General features: G+C 41.0%; 2 protein-coding genes across 3 annotated transcripts; one reads left to right on the plus strand and one right to left on the minus strand.

Annotated features, from left to right (window-relative positions):
* Positions 1-2,899: 2,899 nt before the first annotated feature.
* LOC146708682 (uncharacterized) lies at positions 2,900-7,766 on the minus strand. 2 transcript variants are annotated; one of them, XR_014920327.1, is made up of 3 exons: positions 6,976-7,766; positions 4,219-5,533; positions 2,900-3,860 (listed from the first exon to the last, which is right to left on the minus strand). XR_014920327.1 is itself a non-coding variant. In XM_085455507.1 (2 exons), exon 2 carries the CDS (start codon positions 5,261-5,263, stop codon positions 4,292-4,294), a length of 972 nt encoding a protein of 323 aa, XP_085311633.1. In that variant the 5' UTR covers positions 5,264-5,533; positions 6,976-7,766; the 3' UTR covers positions 4,047-4,291. The 2 variants fall into 2 exon arrangements, 1 of the variants encoding a protein (XP_085311633.1); XM_085455507.1 differs by lacking the exon at positions 2,900-3,860 and having other exon boundaries at positions 4,047-5,533.
* Positions 5,620-14,833, plus strand: LOC146708683 (uncharacterized). The gene is made up of 9 exons (XM_085457909.1): positions 5,620-5,639; positions 6,758-6,828; positions 10,223-10,484; positions 10,571-10,745; positions 10,847-10,930; positions 11,033-11,178; positions 11,373-12,159; positions 12,488-12,665; positions 12,843-14,833. Exons 1-7 carry the CDS (start codon positions 5,620-5,622, stop codon positions 11,629-11,631), a joined length of 1,017 nt encoding a protein of 338 aa, XP_085314035.1. The 3' UTR covers positions 11,632-12,159; positions 12,488-12,665; positions 12,843-14,833.
* The last annotated feature ends 1,018 nt before the right edge of the window (positions 14,834-15,851 follow it).

Here is a 15,851-nt window from a genome sequence, read left to right on the forward strand (position 1 = left end):
TGTGAGCTAATGAGTAAAATTTTCAAAGTCACGTACATACGTTAGATTTCCATGAGCCCAAATAGGGCCTCGTTAGCTCTTTAAAATGCGGCTCAACAAGACAGTATATCATTAAATATGAACAACAATTAACGGTACAACAGGAATACTTGATTTTGGATGGTTTTATTGAAATGAAGATAAAACGACTAATGTTAGGATTTTACAAAATCACGGCACCTCGTTGGATTTGGACTGAACTTGACAGGGCCAATTGGCCCCTTGGAAACTTTAAAAATTAAAGCCCAGATTGGCATTAATTAATTGCTGTTGTTTTATTTAGTTGAATTGTGAACTAATGAGTCAAATTTTCAAAGTCACGTATATACGTTAGACTTCCATGAGCCCAAATAGGGCCTCATTAACTCTTTGAAATGCGACTCAACAAGACAGTATGTCATTAAATGTGAACAACAATTAACGGTATAACATTGACCCCTTGGAAACTTTAAAAATTAAAGCCCAGAAAGGCATTAATTAATTACTGTTATTTTATTTAGTTGATGACACACCCCAAGGCTTGATCAACCTGGGCGGGGCCTTCCTTGGAAGAGGGTGTCTAGTGATAAATGGCCGAAACACCCAATGATTCCAAGGTCCACTACTGATGATGTGTCCTTAAATATTACCTTAAAAAATTAAAATACACAATAATGTCAAATTAAGGAGACAATAAAAAGATAATACAATAAAATAAATAAAAAGAAAACGTAACAATAAATAATAAAGGATTGAAAAGAACATGGATTCAGACTAAGAAAAGTATTTAAACAATAAGGTTAAGTGTGTAAATGAAGGGCATCATATACATGGGGAGTGGCCAAAAGTGCTGTCTCAGGGCCTCCTGGGGGCAAGCTGGTCACTTCTCAAGGACAGAAGGAGGAGGACTGAGACGGGGAAGGGAAATGGGGACTGAGCATGACGTGCGGTGGCCCGTGCCTTTCCAGTGGCCCTCCATCCAACCACCCAGTCGTCGGACGAAGTGGGGAGGGATCATTGCGTTTTCTCTCACAAACCCTAACCCTAACCCTAACCCCCTAACCCTAACCCTAACCCCCTAACCCTAACCCTAACCCCCTAACCCTAACCCTAACCCTAACCCTCGAACCTTGTGTAGCACTTCCAGGCCTTGAATGGAAAACTTGGTGAGATCCAAATGTTTCTTGATTAAATGCCAAGAATTGCGCAGTTGTTGGATCCGGTACAGAGAAAGGTTGAACTTTGAAAACAACAGCTTCAACCTTTCCAGGAATTTCAGTTCGATAACGATGCCATCGAAATCAAACTGAGCATCTAGTTGCTCATGAGCATTGTCAATAGTACTGGCCTGCAGAGGAATGAGGATCTCTGGGTCAGTAAGGAAATCTGAAACACTGGAGGAACTCAAAAATGCTGTGGCCAAACCATCCATGTTCTCCCTAGCAACATCCTCCATGGCTGGTGGAATCTGGTAAGTAAAAAGAAAAAAATTGGGTAAGTACACACAATAAAATCAGGTAACACACACACAGCAGGTAAGTGCATACACACACACACACACACACACACACACACACACACACACACACACACACACAAACAGCAGGTAAGTGCACTGTGTTGTGGTTTGCAGTGTTTTGTGTTGTTTTCACTTTAAATTTGTAAAAGGAAAAAGCTGAAAATTTAAATAGTTAAAAGTTTAATTGTGAATAGTTGATTTTTTTTTATATGATTTGTTTATTACATTTTATGTAGAGTGAATAAATAAGAGTATATTTACGGTGGCCCCTAGAGACAAAGCACATACAAACTTCAAATCACGTACGAACGCTGAAGCATGTACAAACTCCAAAACACGTAAAAACTCCAAAACACGTGAAAACACGTAAAAACTCAGAAGCACATAAAAACTCAAAACACGTACAAAAGACAACAGAAGTTGAATAAATAAGAGTATATTTACGGTGGCCCCTAGAGACAAAGCACATACAAACTTCAAATCACGTACGAACGCTGAAGCATGTACAAACTCCAAAACACGTAAAAACTCCAAAACACGTACAAAAGACAACAGAAGTTGAATAAATAAGAGTATATTTACGGTGGCCCCTAGAGACAAAGCACATACAAACTTCAAATCACGTACGAACGCTGAAGCATGTACAAACTCCAAAACACGTAAAAACTCCAAAACACGTGAAAACACGTAAAAACTCAGAAGCACATAAAAACTCAAAACACGTACAAAAGACAACAGAAGTTGAATAAATAAGAGTATATTTACGGTGGCCCCTAGAGACAAAGCACATACAAACTTCAAATCACGTACGAACGCTGAAGCATGTACAAACTCCAAAACACGTAAAAACTCCAAAACACGTACAAAAGACAACAGAAGTTGAATAAATAAGAGTATATTTACGGTGGCCCCTAGAGACAAAGCACATACAAACTTCAAATCACGTACGAACGCTGAAGCATGTACAAACTCCAAAACACGTGAAAACACGTAAAAACTCAGAAGCAGGTAAAAACTCAGAAGGACATAAAAACTGAAAACACGTACAAAAGACAACAGAAGTGCTCCAGGATAGCCGGAAAACCCATCACTAACACACACACAGCAGGTAAGTGCACGCACACACACACACACACACACACCAAAAATTACTGAACTTACCTTAAGGTCCAAAGAAGATAAATCCCCAATGAAGAGAGCTGTTGATGGTCTGAATGTTAGGTCCAAAATGAGTGAACTGAGAGGTGTTGCCCTTTTATAGGTGGTGTTTCTCAATGTAGAAATAAGTTTTGAGGTTTACTTCTTTTTTCAAAAAGTTATTGACAAGAAGAACTTTAATGTCTAAAATTACACAAACACGAAATTTGTCTGTGGGACCATTTTTGGTCATTTGCATTTTTCAATTCCAAGTAGGGTTGCCAACTCCCTGAAAAATAAATAAGGGACACCTCCTGGCCCAATTGTCTTCACCCTTCCCTGTGTGGTGAATTTTTTTAGCTCTTTTTTTGTGTGTGACATTATTTTTTTAACCATTTGACTTGAAGTTCATTTAAGTAGATGCATATTCTTTGTGATATGAACACATGGGAAACAAATGATAATTTATCCATTTATTTTTAACGCAAAATGATAACATTAACACAATAAAATAGGTATCTTTCCTAAACGAAAGACTGGTACGCTTCACTTTTTGTGCAAAATGACAAAATTAACACAAAGAACTCTGTCCTGCTTAAACTAAAATTATATAAATTAATAGAAAACAATAGAAAGAAAAACATTATTGTAACAGTGCACATTTAGTGCAATTAGAAAAGTGCAAAAAAAAAAGTCTGTGGAACACCTGTAAACACAACATTTGTGCCTCAAAGGCCTTGACTGTAGCTGAAAGTTGAAGTAAAAAAAACCCAACAAACTCATGAACTCAAGCTCAATGCTACATTATGTGGAAACAGACTACTTTTTCCATTTGTGTTTTTTTTTTAGCTCTTGCTGCAGTTAGGAGTTGTTTGTCGTTCAGGATTGCAGAGTAAAACTCTGAGCAAGACATGGGATGCTGAGTACAAAGGATACAACAGCCTGCATATTGGGGAGGTCAGCTGCCTGAAGAATTTCCATCCACTTCTCTGCTGTTCCCTTGGACTGCCACTTTTCCTTCTCCTGATGTTCTATGAAGCGCATTGAGGCGACTTTTGTTGTGATTTGGCGCTATATAAATAAAATTGAATTGAATTGAATTGAATTGAATTCTTTGGTGAGGTGCTTCAGGAGGCTGGTTGCAGTGACACACTCTTCATAAAGCTCAGCCATAGAGATGTTTAACCTGCCAATAGAGATGAGAAGTTGACATAAATCCTAAGTGGTACATAGAACATTTACAGTGGTAAATAAATGGAAAAAATGTATTGTATATGTTTATAACGTTGTATAGCATTTAAACAATACAATAAGTATAGTTTATTTATTATGTATTTATCCATCATTATATTAAGTATATGAACTCCTTGAATTTGTAAAACAGTGTATAAAAGATTGCATGCGTGTGTATATACACTACAAACAAAGTTAATGATTATGGTTTTATTTATATATGTTATCTATCAATTGTATTTGTTTATTTTTAACCATCAATACTATTAAAACATGGTTTATCATTTCACTGGCAAATGTTTTCTTCTTACCTGCCAGCCAGGTCAAGTCAAGTCGGCGTTATTGTCACTTCAACCATATACAGTTTAACAGTACACAGTGAGGCTAAACAAGGTGAAGCCGTTCAATGATCTTCTCCATGTCATCAAAGGAAATCTTCACAGATGCTAGAGAGATGGGCTGCCGGTGGAAATACCAGTTTTCTTCTGAAAAGTCAAACCGCTTCCGGACATAACTGATGGCAGTGTCTAGGAAGGCTGTAAACTCCTGCCTGGCACCATCAGCATCAGATGGCGAGAGACGCTGGAGCTTTTGTCTTGTTAGGTACCCGTAGAACCCATTATCTCTTCTCTGAAAAAGTCTTTTCAGGAAACACTCCATGATGGAATAGAGGTCAACAGACGTGGTTACATTCTTCTCCAGTTTTTTCACCACTTCTTCAAACAGACACATGACATTATTACAGAAGAGGAGGTAGACTTCCACAATGTCTGCCTCTCCCTCAACTACAGCAGCATCTTCTGTCAACTTCAGCAATTCCTTCAGGTGCCTTGGACATTCCTCACCAATGCTGATGAGATATGACTTCAGTGGGTCCCAGTTCTGCAGCAGGCGGGTGATTGCAGGGTTGAGTGACAGCCATCTCGTCACAACATGGCGCAGGATATCATGGAATTCAATGTCACAAAATTCACAGAACTCTTTCAGGGACTCTCTCCTTTTGGCAGAGGTGGAAAAGAAGCTGTATATCTTGAGGACAATATTTTCCACATCAACAGAGAGCTTGTCCAGGACTTTTTTCACAGTGTTATTAATAATATGTGCATGGCAGTTGCCACGAAGGATCTCACTGTTGGTCTCTTTGAATTTTGTGAGGACTGAGTTGTGGATGCCATAATTTGCATTGTCAGCACTGAATGCAGAAACCTGATCTAAGGATAGCCCCACGTTTTCAAGAGAGCTTTGTATTATTTTTACTATTCCCTCTGCAGACTCATCTGGATTTTTACAAAATCCAATATCTTGTTGACAACTACAGCCTCTGGTGTAAAAAACTGCAAGGCCAAGGGGAAACATCTTCCGATTTCCCTTATTTGAAGCATCAGTGTGAAGAGAGAATGGTGAAGTTGCACCACTGTTCTATTTTTTGATCACCTCTTCTATTGCCTTTGGTGACACAACATCTGTGACAACTGCTTCAGCTTTCGTCCTCCCAAAGGACATCTTTTTGGCAATACTGGAGTCATTCAGCGTTCGTACATTCAGTTTGAGTGCACAGTCACCCGAGTTATAACTTAAACCGTGCTTTACAGTGTGGTAGACATGGGTCACCTCTGCAGCAGTCACCTATAAAATAGAAATATATATATATATTACAGTATATCTGTATAGTTTGTGTAGTTTATCAACTGACTTTAAAATATAAATTACGCATGCAACTTGTAAGAAATGGGTATGGTCATATATATGTATGTTTTCAATATAATGTGTATTCTTTATATATATTCAATTCAGTAGTATTTTATTAATCCCAGAGGGAAATTAGGTGTTGTTGCAGCTCAGACTAATCAAGTCTTCAAAGAGTTGTTGAAGACCACAATCACTGTGGGAAGGAAGGATCTCTGCCTTGCCTTGAAACTGAAGTCTCTTCTGTGTCAACTTATTCAGGCTTTGTGGCTTCAGTTGAGGTATTATTTCAGCTTTTCTAATGCTAATCAGCTGCTCCCGTTTGTAAACCCGCTTGTTCCCATGATTACGCATCATAACTCATAATCATTATTCATCTGTGTATTACTTTTATGTATTAGTCACCTATTCGTTGTAATCATCTATCCTTGCAGTTGTTTATTACACAAAACAAATTATATTATCAAATTTTGGCCCATTGAAATCCATTATAAACGCTATTTTTCACTGCCCAACCATTACCATTAATTTAAAAGTGATCTTTTCACGTTCACTGACGATTTGAGGTAGGGGCCTTAGAGTTGTGATTTTTTTATTAGTCCACCAGGTGGCGCCCTGTTTCTTCTCTTTTTCATTTTTGAGCATTGAACAAACTCAAGCCAAAAATTCAGGTTTTGAGCATGTCTTTCTGCTTTAAAAAGTGGGAAAAAAGAGTGGTGTTGTGTGTCACTATCGATGACCTTCATATTTTTAAACAATATAAAGGTCTTTATGCCTAAAAAAAAGAAAAAAAATACACAAACACACTTTCAATCTTAAAATGTATTCAAAAGCTTTCAAAAGTATTTTCTCTCAGACAGCCACACTGCAATACAAACAAATTAAATATAAAAGCATGGACCAAAAGCAAAATAGATTTTATTTTTACCTTCAAAATAATTTTTAAAATGCAGCTGCGTTGAATGACCTATGACCCGGAAGTAGTCGTTGATAGAAAGCTGAGCTAAACTGCTTTGGAAATAGACGTGCATTGAGCAGAAAATGGAGCTTCTGTCATCTCACACTGTCAATCGATCATGTAGAGACACCAATTATCTGCAAATTGTGAGCGAAGCGGAGATCGATGGGAACAGCCATTGGATGATAATACCTTTGCTCCTGAAGCGGCATATACAGGGCTGGACTCAGCGTGCGTGAAATTGTGCACAGTGAACATTCCGCTAACGCTTTCGGAGGTAAGTGCTCATCCATAAGCATTCTTACATTACCACTGAATTAGAGGGTTACGACAAAAGTAATGTTTTTAATAATGTTTTTAAATCTTAAGGCTGTCGCCTTAAGATTGACGTCACGACGACTTCCTTTCAGTCTATGTTGTTTACCTTTTTCTCGATAAGTTTTATGTCACCAAGGGCCTGTTCTTCGTACCGCGCTAAGTAAGTTAGCTGGATTAGATTGTTGACGATTTCGCGTGATCCTGGATCGTTCGGTTCCCCGAAGCCCATCCGGGACTTGCTGTCATAGCAACAGAGCCGTAAGCGTAAACCTGCTGGGGAGCAGGCTTACTTTATGTAAACAGGATTAGATCGCGGCCACGCAGGTATGTCCGCGTCATTCATACGAAAGCAACAGCGATATTCCACCACTGTTTCACCATAAATAAATAACATCAATGTAACTAAAGATAATGCAGCACTTGATCCTTTTATTGATTTCACACAGATACATACAGGTCATTCCCTAAAAAAGGGAAATGTACTATTAACATTCTATTACATGTATGTGATTATTACAGATGTAATTCATATTTCAGAGTAGTAATTGTAAATTACTTCGTGTAATCAAGATGAGAGACCACGGCTATAAAAGCGAAGGTGGATTTGGGAAGTCTGTCGCAGCCATGTCCTGTCCGTTTACGCGAGCAACCCATTGCGGAAGGTGCAAGATTGATAAGGAGAGTCCTCAGAATTCAGCGTATATTGCGGGACAGACAGGATCCTTTAGCTCAGCGCGACAGTGTGCTCATAGAGAGATATCGATTTTCCCGTGAGGGTATTATTCACTTAACCAACTTGTTGACGAGGGGGTGCAGGACCACCACCTGTCTTTTTTTTTGCTCTGCCCTTTTCTTGGTTGCTGTTATGAACAAACAAACAGAGTATTCCAGGGTCTCTTTCCAAGAGACTAAAAGCAATATAAGTGATAAATATTACCATTCTGTAGAATATTCTTATATTTCACTTTTACTTGTTCCCATGTTCTAGTGGGTCCTGTTGTGGCTCTAATGTGAAAGGGGATATAATATAACATATTATAATATAATATAATGTAATATAATATTGGATAATATGGTGTGATATGATAAATCTACCCTACCGCCTACTGGTGTTGGCCAGAGGGGCCGATGGCGCAATATGGCAGCCTGGCTTCTGTCAGTCTGCCCCAGGGCAGCTGTGGCTACAACCGTAGCTGCCTCCACCAGTGTGTGAATGTGAGAGTGAATGAATAGTGGCATTGTAAAGCGCTTTGGGTGCCTTGAAAAGCGCTATATAAATCCACTCCATTATTATTGTTATTATTGAATTACTTACGAGTTTGATTTGTCAGCAACTTTCTGCCAGCCCTCTCTCCTTGCTTTTGCAGCCTTTGCAGTGTTCCCTTGCGTTTTAATTAAACTCTGAAACTCCTGAAATCCCTCACTCAAGAGTTCTTGCTCTGCTGCCGAAAAATACCGAGCGCGCTCCTTCGACATTTTCGCCGACCAATCAAAGGGTTGCCGATCAATGTTTCTACTATCGATGCGTAGCCCCTGTTGGGCCACCCAGTGATCTCACATTACTTCATCCAGCTATACTAATCGTCAACAACAGGTGTGTTCGGGGAACCGGAATAGCGAGCTCAGAGTTAGCGCGATGATTTGGTCTTGGATGTTTCATTTAATCTTGGATGTAGTAAGCGACGTACGAAGCACAGGGCCCAAGTCCCTTAGTTTTATAGTAAACGAGAGCAGATCGCTTCTAAACGTCGGTGATAAGGTTGCACATGTAATCTTGGACACTTATAAACCCGACCGAGCCTGCCCGCCTGCTGTTGTTACCCGCGGACAATGCGCTTATGGTAAATGGTAAATGGCCTGCATTTGTATAGCGCTTTTCCAGTCCATAGGACCCCAAAGCGCTTTACACAACATTCAGTCATTCAGTCATAATAATCTAATTATCCACAACTCTTGCACTTAATCTATAATAAAATGATGACAGAAAAATTTTATAGCCCTGCCTTTAGTAGCCTCACACAGCTCCTACTGTTTCCTCCTCATGTCCTTACCAGCCATGTCTGGACAATGTTATATCATGAGTAATATTATTTTTTAAAAATCCATCTAAATAAAACACACACATGCACACACAGTGACATTTTAGACCTTCTTCAGAATACTGTATATACTATGGGCATCACTGTGCTGATCCAGAATCCTTACATATTTATTTATTACTAGAGCTACAATAATAAAGCAATGAGGAGGGGGAAGTAATAAATATGAAATAATGTCATTATGATGATTCCATTTGTTTCACTATCCACTCTGTGGAGGGGGAAAGCTTATTACATGTTTAAACTGTAGAGATACAATAATTTTACTGCTGTAAAATCCAAATGTTGTCGTATTTAAAATATAAATCTAATATAATCTGCTTCTTAATGTATGTTCTTTAAAATGCAGCTTTTTAAAAAAATATATTATAATTATAATAATGCATAATTAAGTGAACATCCATATTAGATCGTTTTTTAGTGAAATATAATCCCTCCAGAAAGGCAGGAAAAGCCCGAAAACTTACTTTAAAACTAAATATGTTCCCTAAAACGGGGACAAAGCTACAGACCCATGACAGCCTTGCACAGGTAGCCAGCAGCTGTGACCAGCACTACCTGTGCAGTTAATACAAGGACAGGTAATGTTTGTCGCGCTGTTGCACACACAGCACGCTCATTTGTTTCAGTTCGTCAGTTGCAACAAGACAACTTACCAACGTGTACGTAATAAGCCAATACTCCTGGGTGCTACACACTACAGTGTACGCTGTACACCTACTTACTGGTTTTTGTCGCATCAGTCTGTGTCTCTGAGTTAACTTGTGTTTCTCCTACAGCTCCGGACCGCTAAAAATGCGCGTGCTATTTGTGAGCTCGTTCCCGGCTTGTAACCAGCGCGTTCTGCCGTCAAGGGCGATCATTGGTTAAATGTGATCATCTGACTGATGCAAGCCAGATTACTAGTTAAATATTATTGTTGAGGGGCACAGACAGGACTCCGCACACACGCACACACACACAAAAAAAAATTATTTTTTTTAAAAGTTGCCTCAACAAAAGGGCACTTTGGGCACCCATCAGGAAAGGGGCGGGTGCTCAAGCCCGTCTAGCCCCCCCCCCCCCCCCCCCCCCCCTCCACGTGCCTGCTTCTGTCTGTGTTTGTGACAGAGAGAGAGAGAGAGAGAGAGAGAGAGAGTGACACTTGCTGTGTATTTAAGAAACAAACGCTCAAACAAACGAAAGAGAATGACAGACGCAGAAGGCGATTGTACTGTTTGTGGCAACAGACTACTCTTTTCTCCCCTTGTACAGTGCCTCCTGAAGTCGTGTGTGTCGACCTGAGCAGAGTGTGCCTGAAAGACTGCACACCACAGGAATGTGAGGAAGAAGCTTCCAGAGCCATTGCTTCACAGAAGCTGTTTTCTAATGAAGGTAGAGTCTGGAACTTCTCAGAGCTCCAGGAGTACTGCAAGGATGAAGAATCTTGCATTAAACTCTGCACTCGCCTTCAAACACGTGGATTTATCATCACGAACAGTCCCCAAGCGTTTTCGACAGTTGTGCCAACAGCGAGGTATGATGACCTTATTGCCACTTCCACATATTGGATGACACATACAAACTTTCAATAATGTCTTACCTCTGTCACATTTGCAATAGGTCTGATAAGAAGGAAATTCTTGCCGTGGCCAAGAAGGATATTGAATATTTCCACGCAAGACTTTCAGGCGGTGATTGCATCCCCACATATGCAATGACTACCTTCAGACAGTACTGCGAGGCCATCCTGATTTTACAACATGGACTGACAGGAAATGCTGTTCAAGAACTTTGTGTAAGTGCGCCACCAACAACCAAAGTGCACGATAAGTGAAATGACAGCTGATGTAAGTCTGTATTTCTTTAAGCTCCAACACCTTTTTTTTACATACACAGGTAGAGGACTGGATGGCGCGGAAAGCAGTAGCTGATGGTGTTGAGCTGAGTGGTAACTTGAAGATAACCAGCCAGGAAGAACAAGTAAGTCATTCATTCTCAGCAGCGACTCTCTTCTTGCTCTATAGGCACCTTGTGAATTGATTTTATGAGATATTTAACATTGATTCCTTTTTTTCTCTGCAGTTGTTGGACTGCTATTTTAGGAACATCCGTCCAGTGTCCTTGCAAAATCAAATTGCTGGCAGCGATGACAGGGGCAAGTTCTTCCTAGGAGAATGTGGGGTCCCACTGTCCAACCCATCATTAGATGTAAAACGCCTGAAAGCGAGGTGAGTGCTTGACCTAACTGGATCAATAGCATATTAAGAAAGATTTGTTTCTTTGATCTGACAGAGAAACCCTAACCCTGGACTCATAACAGTCAGCCACATATGTTGCTGTATGTCAGAGATGTTCGCCCCTTGTATTTTGGTTTTTTCATCTCTCTTGGCTCTAATTAATTTGCATGCATTAAAAACCACAGATACCTGAGCACTGAACCTGGGGATGCTATGGCTGAGTCAGCATCAAGCTCAGTAGAAGCCTCTTCTGTTGCATTGCTTTGTTTGTTTTGTATGTATTTCAGAATGAAAATACTTTTACCCACCTCAGCCTGCACGTGTGCAGATGGCTTTGGACAAGGAGAAATGGCACACCAACAAGCCCACTGTCAATGCCATCTTGCAGGCCTGGGTTGCTCCGCAGCCCAGTATACAAGACAACCAGTCCCTCATGACACTTAAAAAGTTAACGGCTACAACAACGGGGAAAAATTGTTTAAAAAGAAGCCTTGCGGTGGATCCGATTCCTCCCACCCAAATGTTATTTAGGTGAAAATAAAACTGCCACCGGACACGTTTGCTTGAGGAATCCATCAGACCAGACCACCTCCATTTTATGAACCCACAGAACCCTCCCCATCCAGCTCTCCCCTCCTCACCCCTCCTCCTCTCCCATCCTCTGTGTGGAAAAAACCATGTTTCAGAACTGTCGGATGTTTATGGACGGGGAATCCAAAGAGTTGCCTTGGTATGTGCAAATACCTTTTACGTAGCCCATCTCAAATTACGTTAAAAAAAATAAAGAAGGCAATTTCAGAATACCTGTCTCCAGCTATCCCTCCTAGGTCAACAAAGGCACCCATCTTCCACCATGAGCAACAGGAAGGCCTAACCCAGAAGAAGCCTAACATGAAAAAACAACATGATCTGTTACCTTGTACAGACTGGTGGAGATCGGAGATTTTAACGAGGAGTGGCCAGAGACAAACGGTATGTAAAATCCACCCTGAATGAAAGAGCTGAACCTCGGAGGAATAGAGTACAATCGGATGATCCACACTTTTTTTATTAAAGTTTGCAAAATTTACAGACTTATTAAAGCGGTTGATCATCAGAAAAATGTTTCAGAAGACCGTTATCATCAATCTCTGAATAAAAATAACCACAAACTTAGTAACTTTGATTAAACCAGCTATCTCAATAGAAGGACACAGACTCTAATTGAGGAGATGCTAAAAACTCAGCTCAGAGATCAATTTTTATCCTTCATGACTATTATAACCAAAGCATAGAGTATGAGTTTAAAATTTGTTTTCAGTTTTCTAGAGAGGCCCCTTTGAGATGGCAGCATCCTGGGAGAAACGGAACCTGGGCCGCCGTCTCCAGCCCGAGTCGTTGGACCAGAACCAGGCGGTGGTTATAGCCGAGCTAGCAGACTGGAATCCAGCTACCACACCAGCAGTGACACACCCAGTAAACCAGAACAACAGCCACAGGTGAGCAGGGAAACGACACAGCTGAATAACCGTGTCAACCCCTCACTGAAACAATACAGCTTTGAGTTACACTCACAAACCTACACAGATTGAAACCTTGTGTGCAGACCTGCCTCCAAACAAGAATAACAGAGGACTCCTCCTCTTATTGTCTTCCTTCCTCACCATCCTCACCAGAACGACAGGTCTGCACTCCAACGAGAGACCCCAACACACAGAGGAAACTGCAGGACTGGAATCTTCATGTGAAGAAAATATCTGTGATCATCGGTGACTCCTATGTGCACAGACTCCTCCGTCCTATAAAGCAGAGGGGTACAGATCGACAGATTTCCATGAGCGAAATGTTGCCACCCGGTGAGGCCCAGTTGGAGAAAGCACCCTGTGGAAAATCTGGTTTTATAACTTTGGACTGAATACCAGTGATGGAGCTGAAAATGGGACTAAAGGCAGAGCAGTCAGCAATCTTTCTAAGGCCCTTATCTGTAAAGAACAAGCCACAATGTTGGATCTTAACAACTTTATTACAGGTTTAGATGAACAGATTCCTGCACTTCCTACTGTGATATTCGGCACAGAAGGACAACATTCACTCGACTAGTAGAGCAGCAATGTGTATGTTAGAACAGTGGAACCAGTGTGTAAATGAGCCATCCCCATAAGCCTTGAAAAGTGGGAGGAGTGATTCACCTTTCTTAAGTTCCAATGCTCAGTAGGTCCTTTGGACAGAAATAAGTTCTTCTTCTTTCAATAATTGTTTATTCTGTTCATTATAGAATCAGCTATGCTCCAGTGGTCAGGAGAAGCTTCTGCTATATGAAGCTGTTACAGTGCTTTTTGTTACACTGAACGAGAGTAGTTTTTCTTGTTGCTTGTTTGATCTACTTCCATTTAAAAGATTATAATTACTGAAGTGAATGTGTTTTCAGATAGTTTACAGTGCCACTGAAGCTCCACTCAACCAAGTGTGCCTCAACAGTCTGAAATGAAAAGATTTTTCTTGCTTTTTTATAAAACAATATAATATAAAATAATATAATATAATATAAAACAATAATTTTGGATGTTTCTTTCGGCTCTTGAGGTGCCCTCATTGAGTGGGGTTTGCCCAGTATCCTCGAGGGTATGTGAGGAGCCTTCCATAGTTGGGTTGTTTGGTTTTTACCCCAGCAGCCATTCATCTCCATCTCAACAGTTCATGACCAACATGCCGTGGCTGCCCCCTGTACCTGTTGAGTACCTGTACCCTCATCCACTGGAGCCTGGACCTCCAGCTGATTGCAGCCACTTCAGTGCAAGGAGGAGATGCTTGCTTTTTGTGTGACTGTCTGTCACCCTTCCCTTTCTACCCTAACCCATTTTCCACTCCAGCTTCTACCCGACCCGGTTCAGACCCCTCCTCAGTCAGGGAGGGGTCTGAACAGACTGTCGCAGGATTCTCATTAATACAGGAAAGAAGGGATTTGAAGACGAGATGAGGACTTTTAGCAATTCCCTCCCCCAACCAAATCCTAACCTTAACCCACCATCCAGTCCTGTGCCCCTTCTCTCCTCATACCGGTACCCACAGTTCAGACCCCACCTCAGGCCCCTTACTGCCTGAGGAGGGGTCTGAAGTATTTTCCAGCCTTATAAAGAAAGGGAAGGCTGAAGTGGCAGACTGTCATGCAAAAAGCGAGCATCTCCTCCTTGCACTGCTTACAGTCAAATGACAAAATATATGAACTCTTTTTAAACAGGAAAAAGGAAGAAATTGTACACCAGAGGGGGCAAGAAGGAGAAAACTTGAATATAAACTCAAAAGAAAAACCGCTGTTCCTTCCCTCCCCCAGAAGGCAGTAGAATATCATCATGTTAAATGTTAAATGCCACTTTGGGGGGGGGGGGGTAAAATTACTTGACAAATATGTTTCTCTTTTTTGTTATTTCGTCCCTCTTTGTTACAGCTACAGGAGGACAATAAACAGAAGAAGGAGAGCGGCACCACAGAGGCGAAAAAACGAAAGAGCGCACCACCTCCTCCCCCAGAAGGCAATAGAATATCATCATGTTAAATGCCACTTTTTTTTGGGGGGGGGCTTTTTTTCCCATTCAGATTGCATGGTTTAACATGCTATGCTTTGTTGAAGTTCTTTGTGTTTCAATAAACTCCCTGTATTTACACAGTACTGCATTGACTTATATTTTCCCAGTAACAGCGGATTACCATGGAGCGTACAGTTTTCAGTTGAGGTTGTAGAAGTCTGGCAAAGCAAAAATAAAAATAATAATAAAAAAAGCTGTTTAGATCCACAGCTCAAAAAACTCCTACGAGGGCAGGAGGATGCCACCTTTACACAACATGACAGTCAACCTCTACCACGGACGCGGAGTCAGGACCCGCTGTTCACTTTCAGTCCAAAAGTCTGGAACAGCAAAATCAGTGACTTCAACTTGGTGGGGAAAATGTGTCACGGTCCCCGTGTCTCTCTGGTTCGCTCACGCTGGCTACAGGTTTTGTTGTTCTTGTTGTTCGTTTTTGTTTTCTTTGTCTCTCCTCCTCCTCTCTGCCTGGGTGGAGATCCTTACGGGCTCTCGCTCTTGGCCCACGCACCTGTGTGATTGTGTCCACCTGCTGCTGATCTGGCTGATTTCCCCAGCTAATATTCAAGGAAGTGGCACAGAGCAGCTCACCGCTGGAACGTTGAACCTCCTGAGTTCGTTCATTATGAGAAGTGTTTGTAAAATTTGCCACAGACGTCCATGTGATCAACAACAGACACACGTGATTCCCCTTCGTGGTCTAAACCAATCAGTAAATGTCCGTGGTCCAGCTGGAAGTGGAGGTGGATATAGACAGGTGAGTAGCTTGAATGAAGCGATATCGATTCATTAAATCCTGAATTGAATGAATATAAATGTGTTTTACCAGAAACGCCAGAATCTCAGGTTAAAGCTCACAAAACTATTTCAACAACAACCAGCAAATGAGAGCAGGAAACGCATTCCACACGAAGACGTAAACAGAGCGGACCGACGCATCAGAATTAGCTTAGTCGGCGTGGGGGCTAATATCATCCTTAATTCCTTCTTACTTTTGCTGTTTTGCTTCCAACACGATAAAACCCACAGTTCACGCACAGCTCGCTGTGCGTGAACTGTGAGAGAAACTTCAAGAAAAGTTTCCCATCTCAAACATGTGTTTTC

This window comes from Copadichromis virginalis, linkage group LG5, assembly GCF_057382275.1.
Source record: "Copadichromis virginalis isolate Kocher_CV1m ecotype Utaka linkage group LG5, C_Virginalis_male_GT1.1, whole genome shotgun sequence".
In the NCBI taxonomy this organism is placed as follows: domain Eukaryota; kingdom Metazoa; phylum Chordata; class Actinopteri; order Cichliformes; family Cichlidae; genus Copadichromis; species Copadichromis virginalis.